The sequence below is a fragment of the Perognathus longimembris genome, chromosome 5, assembly GCF_023159225.1.
Source record: "Perognathus longimembris pacificus isolate PPM17 chromosome 5, ASM2315922v1, whole genome shotgun sequence".
NCBI lineage: Eukaryota > Metazoa > Chordata > Mammalia > Rodentia > Heteromyidae > Perognathus > Perognathus longimembris.
This window is the reverse complement of record NC_063165.1, coordinates 2,189,510-2,205,038: the sequence shown is the minus strand read 5'-3', so window position 1 is coordinate 2,205,038 and position 15,529 is coordinate 2,189,510. Positions and strand designations below refer to the sequence as shown.

Genomic DNA, 15,529 nt, shown 5'->3' with positions numbered 1-15,529 from the left:
ATCTCAGCCTCCTGGGTAGCTAGGGTTATAGGCTTAGACCACCAGGCCTGAAGTTGGAAAAACAAATTGACCTAACTTCTGTCAGAAAAGTAGTTAAGAATGAGGAAGGCCTTCATCCAGACTTGCCCAGTGTTAGGTCTGTGGGAACTTCCACGCCCTTGGGACTGAGCCGTCTCCTCTCTGTGTCTGGGGCAGTTCTTCATCCACTCATCTTGGAAGGCTGGGGCAGTTTGGGCGTGCACGGGGCATTCTGTGGAAGGCACGGAGCTGGGTCTGCGTGGTGCTGTGGCTAGACCGAGGGAGGAGGCTTTGATCCAGTGCCCCGTCTCGCCAGCAGCTCTCTCCAGGTGAAGTTACTATTTCACTTTTTGTCTTAATAAGTAGCTCATGGAGAGATACTTTTTAACTTTGCAGACACCCTTTCTAACATCTACTGGTTTTGTCTGAAGGGACTTTTTATTTACACGGCTGTCAGAATTTCTGTTTTCTCCTGGGTGTTGCCTGGCCAGGCCTTACTTTCTGTCCTGCTTTATTATTCACTCTCTTCCCAGTGTAGATCTGTACAGCCCTTTATTTTAGAGCACACGCGTTATCACTGAAGGTACACAGAAGGGATTAGACGGGCTCTTGGTTCTTCCCTGTGGGCCCAGGCTGGCCCTCAGTCACTGTGCTCCTCTCTCATCTCCTGGATGCTGGTATTACAACTGTGCTCCACTCCTAATGGATTTTAGAATAAATACAATAGTATTTCCTAGTACTGAGTTGGAAGACAACGAAGAAAGGGAGTCATTTCCAGTTGCACTTTCTCTGAGAAACAAGCAAACCTAAACCCGGCACTGATCACACAGCAGGCACCAAATGGCCCCAGCAATCAGTGTTTGTGTTTTAGCACACATCCGTGCACGTTCCAGGGCTTATCTGCATACACACACGTGCATGGCGGAGCCAGCCTCCTGCCGGGGGCGGCCAGCAAAGAACTGCTCACGGACACCGGGTAGCTGGTGAGACCCACAGCTGTCGGGGTTCAATCAGCGACAGTGAGTTCCCCGCATGCGTCTAACACACCGATCATCAGACACAATCCAGAAGAAACTGCAGTGCTACTGCGGCCTCCTTACAGATCGCGCGTGCGGATCACTGGTTTTTCTTGCTCTCATTCACCCTGCTTGACCTGGGGAGTCCATAAACACGGTACTTTTCTTTCTCCAGTACCAGACTCTTGCTCCAGCCCAGGTTTTTCCTGGTGGACCGGGTGGCATCTCAAGGGTTTCTCTGCTGGACTAACGGACCACAATCCAGTTGTTTCTTGAGAAGCTGGGGTTCCGGGTGTGACCCATTGCTGCCCGGGGCCGAGCTACCCTTTTCAACGGATTCCAAAGCACCAGCAACAGTGGCAACTGCTGCAGAGCCACCTTGGGGCTGAGCCCGCCCCGCCCAGCCCAGCACTCAACACCCCACGCTGGGCTTCCCGTTTCTCCCTTCTTCCTTCCTCAGGAGTGCAAGCGACTGCACACAGCCAAGCTCGAGTGCCTGCACTGGGCTTTTGGGCATGGCTAACAGACTAGACAGACGCCCCTCCGGCTCCACGCCCCATGGGCGAGAGCTGACGCCCCAGACCAACTGCGAACAAGTCCCCCACATCAAGAGAATCACGCGGAAGGTGGAGCTGCACCCTGATGCCCTTGCCACTCTGCTGGCCTGGCATCCCTTCCCCTAGTGCCCAGTGGCCCTAGCCACAGCCCCCCCACCCCTTGTGCTGAGCAGGCGCCCACTAGGGTGGGCCCAGGAAGTGCAGTGGGGCCACTGGAACGGAACCCACCACCCGCAGCCGTCGCAAGACACTCGAGATGTGTGAAATCGGAGCCCGGTTACAGAGCCAGCACAGCCCGCGGCCCTGCGCGCGGGGCGGGGAAGTCCCCGGGGGCTCTGCTGGCCACTGGCCCACAGGTGCGGTTCCCTTGCAAGTCAAAGTGACAGATAGTACACATCGATCTGCCTCAAGGTCGCACGACCGCAAGGTTTGTTCTGAGAAACGAGTGACACGGAGGAAACTGTATCACTACAAATTTTATTCAGAAACCCATCTTTGTTTTTTTTTTTGTTGTTTTTTAAAAAAAATTCCCATTATGAACTGGTTTGGTCAATCAACTACAACACTTCCTAGCAGACATACGGTAAAAACGGCGTGGCTCAGAATCGCCCGGACCTCTCGCGATCTCTCGACCGCCTCCGGTCGCGCTCCCGTCCCCCGCCGCCGCCGCCTCCGCCGCCACCGCGACCGCGGTCTCTGGACCGGGACCGGCGCTCGCGGGACCGGGACCTCGATCGATGCCTGCGGTGAGAGACGCACGGGGCGGCCGTCACCGGTGGGCGCCGCGTGAAGGCGCAGGCCGCACCTGCGACCCCGCGACTCGGCTCCCGTGGCGCCCGCCGGCGTCTCAACCCAGGGCCCGAGGTGGGCACTGCCCAGCCCCGCCAGGTCCGCGGACCCCGGACGGCACGACGGGACTCGGCCAAGAGCTGCACGCGCGGACGGCAGCCGGCGTGACGGCCCCCGCGGGTCCCGGCCTGGTCTCCACACTCGGAGCTGGAGCAGCCCCGGTGCAGGAGGTCTCCCCCGCCCCCGCCCCGCGGGGGACTCACTTCTTGCGCCGGCGCCCATACAGCTCCCGCCGCAGCTCTCTGGAGATGGGCTTCAGGTGCATGAAGTTGCAGAAGCCACCCCGCGTGCACTCCCTGCGGGACAACGGATGCTGTGACGCCGCCGCGGCCCGCGGGGGGGGGGGGGGGGGGGGGGGGAGGGGGGGAGAGGCGGGGCTCCCCAGCGGCGCCAGACTCACCCCATCTCATACTGGCGGCAGCAGGCTTCCCTGAAGTCGGTCACGGGCGACAGCTCGGCGTGGATCGGCTGCCCGTTGAACCAGCGGTTGTTCAGGTCGATCACAGCCTTCTCCGCATCCTCCTCCCGGCGGAACTGCAAGAGCCGCCGCGCTGCCGACCCGTGCCGCGCCCCTGCCCGCCCCTCCCGAGGCCAGGGCCACCACCCCCGCCGCGACCGCCGGAGTCAAGGTGAACACGGAGCCCCCAGGCGGCCAGCCCCAGCCCCGCGTACCTTGACGTACACGTTCCCCACGAGGTGGTCGCCCAGGTTGTCACAGACGTTCATCTCCTCCACCTCCCCGTACTTCTCCTCCATCTCCGTAAAGACCTCCTGAGGAGACAGGGCGGTGAGGGCGTTCGCCCTCTCCTCTCCCCCCACACCCAGCCCCCCGGGGCCCCGCAGCCCAGCCCGCCGGGACCCACCTCGAAGAACTCATCGTAGTGCTCCTGCATCTCCACGTCGCTCACCGCACCTGCCAACGAGACACAGCTTGCTGGTTAGGGCCACGCAGCCGAGCGCCCCTCGTCCTTAAGCTCAACCGCTAGCGACACGCGACTGTCTACGCCAGGCCAGGACGCGCGGCGAGCACCGCGTGGAGTGAGGAGCGCGGCTGCTGAGCGTCACCGCCCGCCGGCTCTGCCCGGCGCTGACATCCCAACTGCTTAAATCAGCATCAAAAACGCTCCAGCTCCACAAAGGACGAGAAAAAGGTTGACGCTCCAATTAAGAGGATGGCAAAACCAAAGTTTCTTTTAAGATTTAGACTAGAGGCTAGGTAAGCACACAGACACCTTTTCCCTTTATGAAGTTAAAATGGGAGCAGAAACAGGGCAATTAAGAACTGGGTGCCTCACGAGTTCCCTTCAAACTGCCAACAGAATGCTAGAAGGCTCCTTACAAAGAAAAAAAAAGTATGCTGGTACTGAGCTTGGCAATCTTGTTCTGCTTTCTGACTCAAAGCTTGGGCTTCACAGCTCTGGGCCACACCTTCAGTCCAGCCTTTTGCTGTTTCACCAGAGATGAGTTTCATGGACTTTGCTGCCTGGGCTGGCTTTGAACCATGATCCTCAAGTCTCAGCTTCCTGTGTACCTAGGATTTGTGGTGTAAGCAAGCCAGGGGGACCCAGCTTAAAAAAAGTTTCTAATTCAATTATACCCAGCAGGACAACTGTAAGATTTTGAGCGCCCCTGAATAAAGGGCAAGATAGAATGCTTCGCTGAAGAAAGCAACCCAAAACCTTCTCATCAGGTGAATTGTCTGTAACTCACATGCGTAGTAGTGTAATCACATCCACTGCATGGGTAAGTTTGCACATTTTACTGTCCAAATGGTCGGGTCCCCCAAGAGAAAATGTGTGAACCCCAGAGCTTGCCTGTCGACTGTCATGCTAAGCCCCTCGGCGAGGAGCTAGCCACACAGGATTTATTAGCTTAAAGGTCAGGCTGGCACCCCATTTTCAACCATAGGTAAGGCTGGCAGCCGGCGCTATCCAGACTCAAGCCCTTCACTTCTTTGAAAAGAAAAGCAACTAAGATCTACATTCCCTTTACCTGCCCCGGGCTTGTTTTCCATTATCTTAACATTTCTAGAAGCCCCACTACTAAAATCCCAAACCTACTGAATATATCAGCTAACAACTATGACTTCTGGAGCCAGCCCACCACGGTGTTACCCAATGCCTGACCGGGAGGCGAGGGCCACAGAGCAGAGAGCCTTCAGGAAGCCCACGGGAGGCGGAGCCCACAGGGCGGACTTCCGCACTTAAAACCCATTTCGTTCCCCATCGCGAGAACTTAAAAGGAAAGCAATTACTTACACACTTAAAATGCTTTGTGTTTTTTTTTTGCCAGTCCTGGGCCTTGGACTCAGGGCCTGAGCACTGTCCCTGGCTTCCTTTTGCTCAAGGCTAGCACTCTGCCACCTGAGCCACAGCGCCCCTTCTGGCTTTTTCTATATATGTGGTGCTGAGGAATCGAACCCAGGGCTTCATGTATATGAGGCAAACACTCTTGCCACTAGGCCATATTCCCAGCCCCCACACTTAAAATTCTTAGCAGCTTTGACAACTTTTTGTGGCATTTACTTTCAACTATGGGCTATATTCATTCTGCTTATTTTAAAAAATCAGTTAAAATAACCTGAAAGGCACTGATCACATAGAAAATCATTTAAGTGACCTGATATATTCTAAACAATACAACGTGAGACATGATCGGTTTTCTTAAGAGAAACATCACCCTTAAACTGTGAATTCACGTTTAATGTTAAGTGACACATAGGAAGCCTTTAAAACTTTTAAATGTATATCCATCATATAAAGGGGTTTCCGTACATGCATTTAGTGTACTTTGATCAAATTTACCCTCTTTATTACTCTTTCTTTTGAAGCTTATTTTTCTACACGTGAAAGAGTATCTCAAAAAGAGCCAGTGATTTTACTTAGGTGACTTTTCTTCCTAAAATGTGAAAGTGTATTGAATTTGTACATTCTGGATTCCAGAAACAGAGAACTTAGTAAGAGTTGCATGTCTCGTTCATGGTGTATGCCCAAAGCCAGTACTCCGTGCTGGAGCTTATACCACGCAACCTTCTATCCGGTCAAGCAGAGCCCTGAGTGAGCATCCCGGCCCGAGAATTCCTAATTATCATTACTCAGTCTTCGTGTGCACCCAGGGCAGAGTTGTGAATAAAATTATTTGTGAAGTCCATATAAGACACATTTCTAAAACAGAAAAAGCAAACCAACCAGGAATTTTAAACCAAGGGTCACCAAGGAAGTCCTGCCACCGCACTCATGGCAAGAACACTGGTATCTCAGCGGGGGATTTACAGGCAGCCCCAGTCCCCACCAGAGGCTGTTTACCTCAAGCCAGAATGGGCTGGGTTTAGGTCTGGGCTAGGAACGTTTCTCGCTTTAAACCAAACTGGTAAATGACACGTGTCTACCTTTAGTGTGGACGTTCTAACGGGAGTTCAGGTGCTTGCCTCAACTCATCCACAAAGGACTAGACTTCAATGCTCTACTGCTGGACAGTGAAGAAGGCAAATTTGGGTCGGGAACTCTGCAGTGACAGTGATCCACACTCTGCTCTCTAGAAGCTTCCACTGCACACAGGAGGTTCGCTCCTGTTTCCCATCTCAGGAGGAAAGCGGTGACGTGCCCCAGGAGCAGTGTGCATCTGCTTTACACCGAGGACTTTGGACAGGTTTCCCAAATGCAGAACGCTAACTCTGAGGTTGAGACTGTAAATGTATGCCAAGCAGGCGGCTCAAAGCCCCGTCTCTTCTGCCGAGTGCACACCTAACTTGAGCACACCTGTATGTCAGGGGTGGCAGGGGCGTGGTGGGAGAACGGAGGGGCCACACAGACTGTGGCCCCTCACTGCACATTAAGAGCGTCATCTCCAAAATGGAGCTTTAGGGGAAAAAATGTCTAGCAAGAAATAAAATCTGAAACGTGCCAGCGCTCTTTCTGGGAGCCACTGCCGCAGCCCCGGCATGCCCGGTGGCGGTCAGGGAGGGGGCAGCAGGGCGCCCTGGCCACCCACTGGGGGCCCGGGCGGGGCAGGAGTGCACATCTCCACCAGAGGGCGTGGGACAAAAGCTCCTGCCACCTCCAGTGACACAGCACAGCAGAGCAGGTGGAGCCGCCACTGCGCTCGCTCGGACACGCAAGCCCAGGGAACCAGGGAAGGAACTTGGATGAACTTACAGCGCAAACCGTCAGCAGACTGGGAAGAGTTTTGAGGGTTACGGTAAATGTTCAAGAGGGCAATGGTCTGAAATACAAAACGCAACAACTTTATATTATGGAAAATTAAATGTACACACTTCACCGGCTGCCTTTTGCGATCGCGTCAGTTGAGTCGGCGCTGGAAAAAGAGCAGGTTATTTTTCAGAGCAGAGATGTCCCTCAGTTGGCGGCTGTCCTGAGCTAGCCTAGCACTGTGACACCAGAGATCTCATGAGATGCCAGTATTGTACTTCCAGACTCCAAAATGCCAACCCAGGAAGCATGCCAATGGCTTCCCAGTGACTGCCACTGTGTTTAGATCAAACAGAAACCTTCGGGAACTCAAAAACAAAGTGCTCCTATAAATGCAAGAAAAATGCTGTACCAAAGAAATACAATAGTCACATGTCATGAAATCTCTACTTCCTAGAGGAAAAATGGCAATGGTGAAATAAAACCCACACTTATTGGGTGACTTACCTTATTGACTCCTTAATATTCCTACCATTTAAAATTTTACAGAAAGAACTTAATAAAGGCCAAGGTTCAGTCACTGTGAAGGCCAATGATGGGCTGTTGGTGTGAAAACCCGTTCACATGGACGGACACTCATGACAAACGTCAGTCAGCAGAGCCCGGCCAGTGACCTCCCTAGGGAGCCTCTGAACGTGGCCCGTGTCAAGTTCTGGCTGTGTGCGCCACGCGGTTCCAGCACCTTGTCCTGTTTGCAACAGCTCTATGTCAGCAGCTCAGAGCCAACGTGTCTCAATTAAGAGTAGGCTCTTGACACCATGGTTTAAAAACTTTCTCCAGCTGTGGGACTTACAGTGTGAGCCGTCAGCCGTCTGTGCACTGTTTTGGGGGTTACGATAGATGTTTTGAATCAAGATGGTCTGCGGGGAAAAAAAAAATAAAAAGGGGAATTCTACTGGCTGCTGTGCATATATTAGACAATTGCAAAGAGACAATTTGTTTGCAAATGGCTAAACTTTTGTTGTTGTTGATTTTTTTCCCGCAAGTCAGACAGACACTGTCTTGTGCAGAGTACACCAAAACCATCATATTATGAAAACAGAGTTTGAGCAGTGACTTAGGTCAAGTCAGCCAGCAACCAAGAACTGTTAACTGTTGTTTTGAGTGGTCCCCGTCACCAATCGTGAAGCGCTTTGATACAAGATGAGTAACAGGACACTTCTTGTACTTCAAGCCAGCAGACAACAAGATGTCAAAAAATTCACCTTCTAATCATAGGCCCCACACAAAATGATTTTTCCCAACCAAATGCATAACTGAACCGTATGCAGTGCATCAAGTTCTCTGGTCTCTTGGCAAACAGGCACACGAGTTGTCATGGATACCTGACTCTCATTTACACTTTCTTGGTGGGATCTCTGTTTACATAATACAATAGTTAAAACATTTGCTCTTTTCCGATCCTTCTTTTAAGGAAAACAATCCTTTTAGCCCTTGTGCTTTAAACTGGATCAGGAAGACTTGAAACCTTACACTGTACCGCTCTTCTTAAAATCAAGTTGTCTGAAAAAACAAACCATGTTTAAGTTAGTAAGCTAATATATTACATGAATCTTAACGTCCACACCACGGTGAGTTCACCCACCCCGAGTTACACTAGGGGCCTGCGAGCTGAGCCCACACCACTGTGACAAGTTCACCCACCCCAGGCTGTGCTAGGGGGCTGCGAGCTGAGCTGAATGCACACCGTGTGACTTAAGAACGTCCAGTCACAGGGGCAGTTTTCCTCCGTGCTCACACCTCCATCCTGACCTGCTGTCCCCGGTCTCTGCTGTGTGCAGCCACAGCTGCGAGGGCCGAGCACCTGAACGGAAGCTGCCACCTCCATCCTGGGCCCGGCGCCCTCTCTAGCCGTTCGCTCAGCGGGGGCCCCACAAGCTCCCCAGGCTGGCTCTCCTCAGCTCGGCACGGAAGCAGGGGGCACCTTCTGACGACGGGCTGCACGGGCCCAGCTACGCAGCAGCAGTGCAGTTCCCTCCGGCAATATGTACTCTAGGGAACTTCGTGGAAAAGGGAGATGTGGTTCAATCAGGGGTGGCCAGGACCCCAGCTAACCAAGCCCACACTGGAGGCTTCCACTAACACGGACTATGGATCCCCCCCCCCCCCCCCCGCCATTTGAGCACTGATGGCCAGGGCACAACAGCCTCACTTCCCGAGGCTGGAAGAGGACGCTGATAGTAGGGGACACCCTGTCTTCTTAGCCCTCTACTTAACAATTCCCCAAAATCAAAGGCCTGCGCAGACACTGAAGGTGCTCGTTATGGCTCCTTTAGTTAGGTGACTAAGTAACTAAAAAAAAGGAACATGTGAGGAGAGCATGTTAAGAGTTATTAAAAGGTAAAATTTTCCTGTGACATTAACTGCTTGGCCAGCAGGCCATGGTAACACTAACTTGTCACATCTTGTCCTAAGAACTGCTTGGCCAGCAGGTCACTAAGGCCCCCCTTCTAAGAACATCACTGTGTGAGGTTTCCCTACAGTGAGGGCTTTAGCCATGCCCAATCGGTGAGGAAGGTGAAACAGGGACAGAAAATGAAGTCTCAGGGGAAGAGGCCACCGTTTCCTCTCCGAGGAGTCAGGTGCAGACTCTCCCACATTGCCCGTTCTGGCCCCTGGGCAGCTGCTCTCTGCTCCCATTAGAGGTGCGCTCTTGCAGGCTATCAGCCCAAACCCAAACGACCAGAACCCCCAATGACGGGCTGAATTCACTCAAGGCAGACCCAAGCCCAGGGGGACGGGCGTCGTCGGCTGACTGAACAGACACGCTGCTATGGACGGTGTGTGCCTATCTTCCACAGTTCAAGTCTCATTCTTACTGTTCCCACGACACCGTGCAGCTTGGTATGGGCTCAATGTGGGCTGTGAAAATGAGGAGGGTTGGAAAACTGGAGAAAGCATAACAGCACGGCACGACAAGTCTGCTGACAACCAGGTCAGAAGCTTCGTCACTACTGCATGGTGAGAACAGAGCAGACCTCTGCCCCCACTGGTTCTGGAGAGAGAGGCTCAGTCAGCGCTGGCCTGCCCTGGCCCACGGGGGTGGGGTGGGGGCGGATGGCAGGGCTCGGTCACTCGCAGCCAAGTCTATGCTTGTTGTTAAGGCTTCTCCAATAGTAAGAGGGGTGGGGACTTCCCTCTGGGGGTGGGCATCTACATTTCCACTTAAACACCAATGAAAACTAAAACAAGAGGGAAAAGGACTATTGTCTAGCATGTGGAGATTATTGCCTCTAAAAAAGTACACAAGCTTTAATAATTTACATGAAAACGAAAAAGAAAACTAACAAACCTGGCTAAAGGTCGGTTTATTGTGCAACCGAGAACATCTGTCTCCATGACGACATGCTCCAATTTTGAAATAGAATGAGCAGTTGACTCTGGAAGAGAAATGTGAGAGAGGATTACTTACTGGGAAGGTGTCACATGGAAATGCCATGAACCTATCCCTTCACTAACATCCTTTTCTTCTACAACATAATCCACTCTAACCTGACTTCTATTCACTCAAATGCACTCCATTTTTAATGTTTACTTTCTCTGCAGTTCTTTCTTTTGTTGGTCCTGGGATTTGAATTCAGGGTCTGGGCACTGTCCTTGATCTTTTGTGCTAAGGAATAGCACTCTACCACTCGAGCCACAGATCCACTTCTGTTGTTTTTTTTGTGAGGCTTTCCTGCTTGGGCTGGCTTTTGAACGGTGATCCTAAGATCTCAGCCTCCTGTGTAGCTAGGATTACCGATGTGAGCCACTGGTGTCCAAATTCCTGTAGTTCTTTCTTAAAGTATTAGACGAAAACGAAATTTAAGCCCTCTCTGTTCTCTACTTCTCCATGGTGAAACTCTCTTGAGGAAGCAGCACACCATCACAAGGAGAAAGACCCTGATTCTACCAGCTGGATGGCTCAGGCAAACTGCTCTACCTTCTGGGTCTCAGATGCCACCTCCAACATGAGGAAAATGCCAACCTGGCACTGTCCCAGGAACCAGAGATATGCACACCTCATTCACAGGGCTCATAAAGTGCTATCAACCTAAGGTAAGAGTCAGGTTCTTTCCAAACCTGAGCATGCTTTCGAACCAAAAAGAAATCCACTAACAGTTGTGAAGCAAAGTTCTCATTCCCAATGCACTAAACAAGGGACCCTAGCACACCTCGAGAAGCTTGCCTAAAGTCGCGCTGTCTCTACTGAGAAGACATCCCTAGTACACTTGGACACACCGACTAGCCAGGCCAAATCAAAACAGCACCCCGTGGTGGTGGAACACCAGGTGGCCTGGCAGAGGAGGGAATGCTACCCTGTACATTCCGTTATTTTTAGTCAAAACCATGTATGTTTAGGCATCAATACAGAGTCAAGATTGAAAGCCTCGACTTCAGTGAAATTTGGAGAACCACAAAGATCAGTTCAGCTAGCCTTTTAAAATTATCAGGCAGCAGTAGAGATGGGAAAGCCTGTGAGCATTATCAGGAGAGGAAACGATTGCTATCTGTAATCTGCAGACTTCTAAGTCTCACTTTAGATAACCTAACACAACTAGAACATAACATATCCTTAGGAAGTCAACTGAAAGTGAAGAGCTTATTTAAAAAATATCTCAAGTAAATTATACTCCAGTCTCAACAATATTTAACTAAATAAGCCCATATACATAAAGCAATTCCTGTCCCCATACTTCCAGAAATGTCTTTCATTTTACCATTATTAACAATTTAGTAAATGAACCAAAACGTCTAGGAACAAACCTGTTATGTTAAACTAGTGAAAGAAAAAAAAAAAGTATCCACAGATACACTATTATATAGGCTGACCTATACTTGGATCTAGAAAACATCCATAAACAAAATGTTGAATAAGCTAAATATCTTTATTTGGTAGAGACCTATACTTAACACTATCATGATCTTGTTTCCTGGAAGCTAATTCCCTTCATGTCCCTGAAATGAGAACACAGGTAGCCTGGACGAAATAATCAACTTATTAGATAATTAGCTGGTTGTTAAATAATTATGACTTTATAGTTTTGCCCTAATAGGTTGAAAAGTAGTCATTTATAGCAGGAATATTTTTTAAATGCTATTAGAGGGGGCAAAGGAGAGGGATAGAAGGGGTACATTATGTATGAAAATGTCACAATGAAACTCTCCTTGTAAAATTAATGTACGTGTGGGCTGCTGGGAATATAGTCTAGTGGCAAGAGTGCTTGCCTCGTATACATGAAGCCCTGGGTTCGATTCCCCAGCACCACATATATAGAAAAAGCCAGAAGGGGTGTTGTGGCTCAAGTGGCAGAGTGCTAGCCTTGAGCAAAAAGAAGCCCTGGACAGTGCTCAGGCCCTGAGTCCACGCCCCAGGACTGGCCAAAAATAAATAAATAAATAAAACCAAACAAACAGCTAATGTATGTGGCCAGGTGCTAGTGTCTCATGCCTGTAATCCTACTTGGGAGGGTGAGATATAAGACCACAGTTGGAAGTTAGCCTGAAGAGAAAAACTCCTGGAGACTATTATTTCTAATTAACGAGGAAAAAGGCTGAACTCGAGGCATGACTCAAGTGGTAAAGTACCAGCCTTGAGCAAAAGCAAAACAAAAAAAAAACCAAGTAAGAGCTTAAGATCTGAGTTCACACTCTAGTACCAGAACACACACATACACGAAACGGTGTATGCTAATAAAGAAAATCTTAAAAAAAAAAAAAAAAAAAGAGCTGGGAGCTGGTGGCTCTCACCTATAATCCCGGCTACTCAGGAGGCTGAGATCTGAGGATAGCAGTTCAAAGCCAGCCACGGCAGGAAAGTCCAGGAGGCTCTAGCTGCAATTAACCACTAGAAAACCAGAAGTGGCGCTGTGGTGGCTTATACTTATCATCATAGCTGCTCAGGAGGCTGAGATCTGAGAATTGTGGATCAGAGCCAACCCAGGCAGGAAAGCTGGTGAGACTCTTACCTCCAATTAATCACCCAAAAGCCAAAGGTAGAGCTGTGGCTCAAGGGGTAGTGACAGCCTCTGAGAGGAAAAAAGCTCAGGGAGAGTACACAGGCCCTGGTTCAAGCCCCAGGGACCTTCCACCCACCCTTCCCCCCCACTTAGAATATACCTCTAAAGTAGGAGTTTTGTAAAGTACCAGTGAAATCACCCAAGACGGCTTTTCAGAAAACACCACACACACAAATATAACCGAGGGACAAAACTACTGAGGATGCCTGGGATTCTCACGTGTGAGACCTTCAGCCTAGGAACGCCAGGAAGCCGCATCCTAGCAGAGCTTGCTACTCATCCCCAAGATCTCACTCGGCCAGCTTCTTGACCCTGTGACCGGTTCTTACCTGTTTCAACTAACTATCCTTAGCATTGACTCTATCTCCTCCCTCCAGGAGTTCCCAGGGGACAAAAACCCAAATAGGATTTCCTATCTGACTGGCTTATAGGTGACACCCAACCAATGTCCCTAGGGTGATTACAGTTCAGTGCTGATTATGGCATGCAAGTTTTTGAAAGCAATAGACCCCCTCTTGCGAAGAACGCAGGAGAGTCTATCGTGTAAAGACACTGGGCAGGATGGGCTCCTTCCTAAAAAACAGAAACATTTCCAACAGTGTTATCCACCGCAAATTTAGGGGCTTACCATTACAAACAGGAGCTTTTTTTTTTTTTTTTTACAAGAATACCAAGATGGTTAGCTACTTACTCAGAGTAGATAAGGGCAGACGCTTAATCTTTAGGTTTCCAAAGGAGGAATTATCCCTGAACGCGCCTGAAGACATTTCATTTAGCCTAAACTTCAGCCAACACGCTGGGAATTAACACTTGCCGGGGCAGCAATCAGATGATGCCAGTGAATTTAATTTTGTTTCTTACTTTTAATCTAACGATCAATCGGTCGGGGAAGGCATGTAGCTTTTAAGGGGAAAAGAGAGGGAGGAGAGGGGAAGAGAAGGGGGGGGGGGAGACAGAGAGACAGACCCGGACATCAAGCACCCATTTCCTCATCCTGGCCCCGAAGGCAGGCGGACGGTGAACCCGCGCGCGGGGCGACTTCCTCCGCCCGGCACCGGAGACAAAACCCCATCGCGGGCTGCCCCCCGCCGTGGCGCCGGCGTGGCCGGGGACGGCGCGGCCCCACCACCGCAGCGAGCGCCCACCGCCGGGGGGGGGGGGGGGAACCGCGGGAGCAGCGGCGGGCGGGGCGGGCGGGGCGGGCGCGGCGGCCCGAGGCCCGGCGCGGAGGCCCGGCGCGGCCCACGAGGCGCGCGAGGCCGGAAAGGCCGCGGCTGCTTCCCGCCGCGCGCCCGCCCCGCCCGGGCCTCCCCCCCACCCCCCCGCCCCGCACCCCGCCGCCACGCCCGGGCCGCCGCCGCCGCCGCAGCCCGAGCCCCGCGGGCGGCTCCCACTCACTTGTCTTTCTCGGTGCCGAAGATGGAGGCCAAGTACTCCGCCATTTTCCACCGGCCGCCGCCGCCGCCGCCGCCGACACGGCTGCCGACACTGCCGACCCTGCCGACGCCCGCGGGAGACGTCACCGGACGCGACGAGGCTTCTCCCCGCCCCGCGTAGCGGCGCTGTCCAATCGGGAGAGACGCCGCCTGCGCGGGGGCGGGACGTCGTGCGCGCGGAGGCCCCGCCCCGCGGCTCCGACGCCCGCGCGCCCCCTGTCGGGGCCCGCGCTCCGCCGGCGAGGGCCTCGCGCTCCGCCCGCTGGCCGGCGGGTGAGGGCGACGTGGGGAGGACGAGGGGGTCCCCCGGGGATCCCGCCCCCTCTTCCGGCCCGGGGGGACTGCCCGGCGCCGCTCTCCCCCCACCCCCGCCACTCCGGCCGGGCGGGGCCCTCCGCCTGCCGGCCTGCCCGCCCCGGGGAGCCCGCCCTGCCGGGCCTGGCCCGGCCCTGGCCTTCTGGGGCACCCCCTTGCCCCCCTCAGGGCCGAGTTCCGAACCCGCCACGCTCCCACGGGCACCGGCTCACCTTAGGCTACCCAATGTCCAGCCGGCCCGCCGCAGTCAAGGCCCGGCCGCGGCCTGTGGGGTGGGGCGCGGGGACATCTCGGTGCCAGGTAGGACCGCGCCTCCGCCTGCAGAGCCTCTCCGTGGCGAATGACCACCTGCCGTCATCTAGCTGTCCGTCTGGCTGTGCATCCATCCTTCCTTCCGTCTACCCACAGTCCTTCCATCTGTCCTATTTGCCAACCCATCTGCCTGTCCATCCACTCCTGTGTGCATCCTTCCATCCATCATCCATCGGTCCTGTTCACCTGCCCATCTGTCCATCATCCACCCATGTGTCCTTCCTTCCATCTACCCACCCTTCCATTTATCCATCCATCCATCCATCCGGGCTATTCATCCACCTATGTGTCCGTCCTTCCATTCATCCATCCTTCTATTGATTTGCCCTTCCATCCACTTTCCCATCCATCTGGCCTTCTATTCACCTGACCATCTGTCTATCTGCCCACCCATCTACTCCCCCTCCTTCCCTCCCTCCCTTCCTTCCTTCCTCTCCCCCTCCTTCCTTCCTCCCTCCATCCCTCTCTCCCTCCCTCGCTCCCCTCCTACCTCCCCATTCATCCATCCATTCATCTGTCTGTCTTTCTGGTGACCCATCTGGCCACCATCAACTGTCCATCCATGTGATATTTGTGAGCATAACTGTTTCTTGGGTTTTTGTTTGTTTTTTGGCAGTCATGGAGCTTGAACTCAGGGCCTGAGCACTGCTCCTGGCTTCTTTTTACTCAAGGCCAGCACTCTGCCTCTTGAGCCACAGTGCCACTTCGGGCTTTTTCCATATATTTGGTGCTGAGGAATGGAACCCAGGGCTTCATGGATACGAGGCGAGCACTCTACCACTAGGCCATCTTCCCAGCCTGAGCATAACTGTTTCAACA

General features: G+C 52.7%; 1 protein-coding gene across 3 annotated transcripts; it reads right to left on the bottom strand.

Moving 5' to 3' along the window:
* Window positions 1-2,049: 2,049 nt before the first annotated feature.
* U2af1 (U2 small nuclear RNA auxiliary factor 1) lies at window positions 2,050-14,156 on the bottom strand. 3 transcript variants are annotated; one of them, XM_048346171.1, is made up of 8 exons: window positions 14,046-14,156; window positions 9,941-10,028; window positions 7,442-7,508; window positions 3,304-3,353; window positions 3,113-3,211; window positions 2,841-2,974; window positions 2,644-2,736; window positions 2,050-2,332 (listed from the first exon to the last, which is right to left on the bottom strand). In XM_048346171.1, the coding sequence occupies exons 1-8, from the start codon at window positions 14,087-14,089 to the stop codon at window positions 2,191-2,193; spliced, it is 717 nt and encodes a 238-aa protein (XP_048202128.1). In that variant the 5' UTR covers window positions 14,090-14,156; the 3' UTR covers window positions 2,050-2,190. The 3 variants fall into 3 exon arrangements, with proteins under 3 accessions (XP_048202128.1, XP_048202127.1, XP_048202129.1); XM_048346170.1 differs by lacking the exon at window positions 7,442-7,508 and adding an exon at window positions 6,595-6,661; XM_048346172.1 differs by lacking the exons at window positions 9,941-10,028; window positions 14,046-14,156 and adding an exon at window positions 6,595-6,661.
* Between the last annotated feature and the right edge of the window lie 1,373 nt (window positions 14,157-15,529).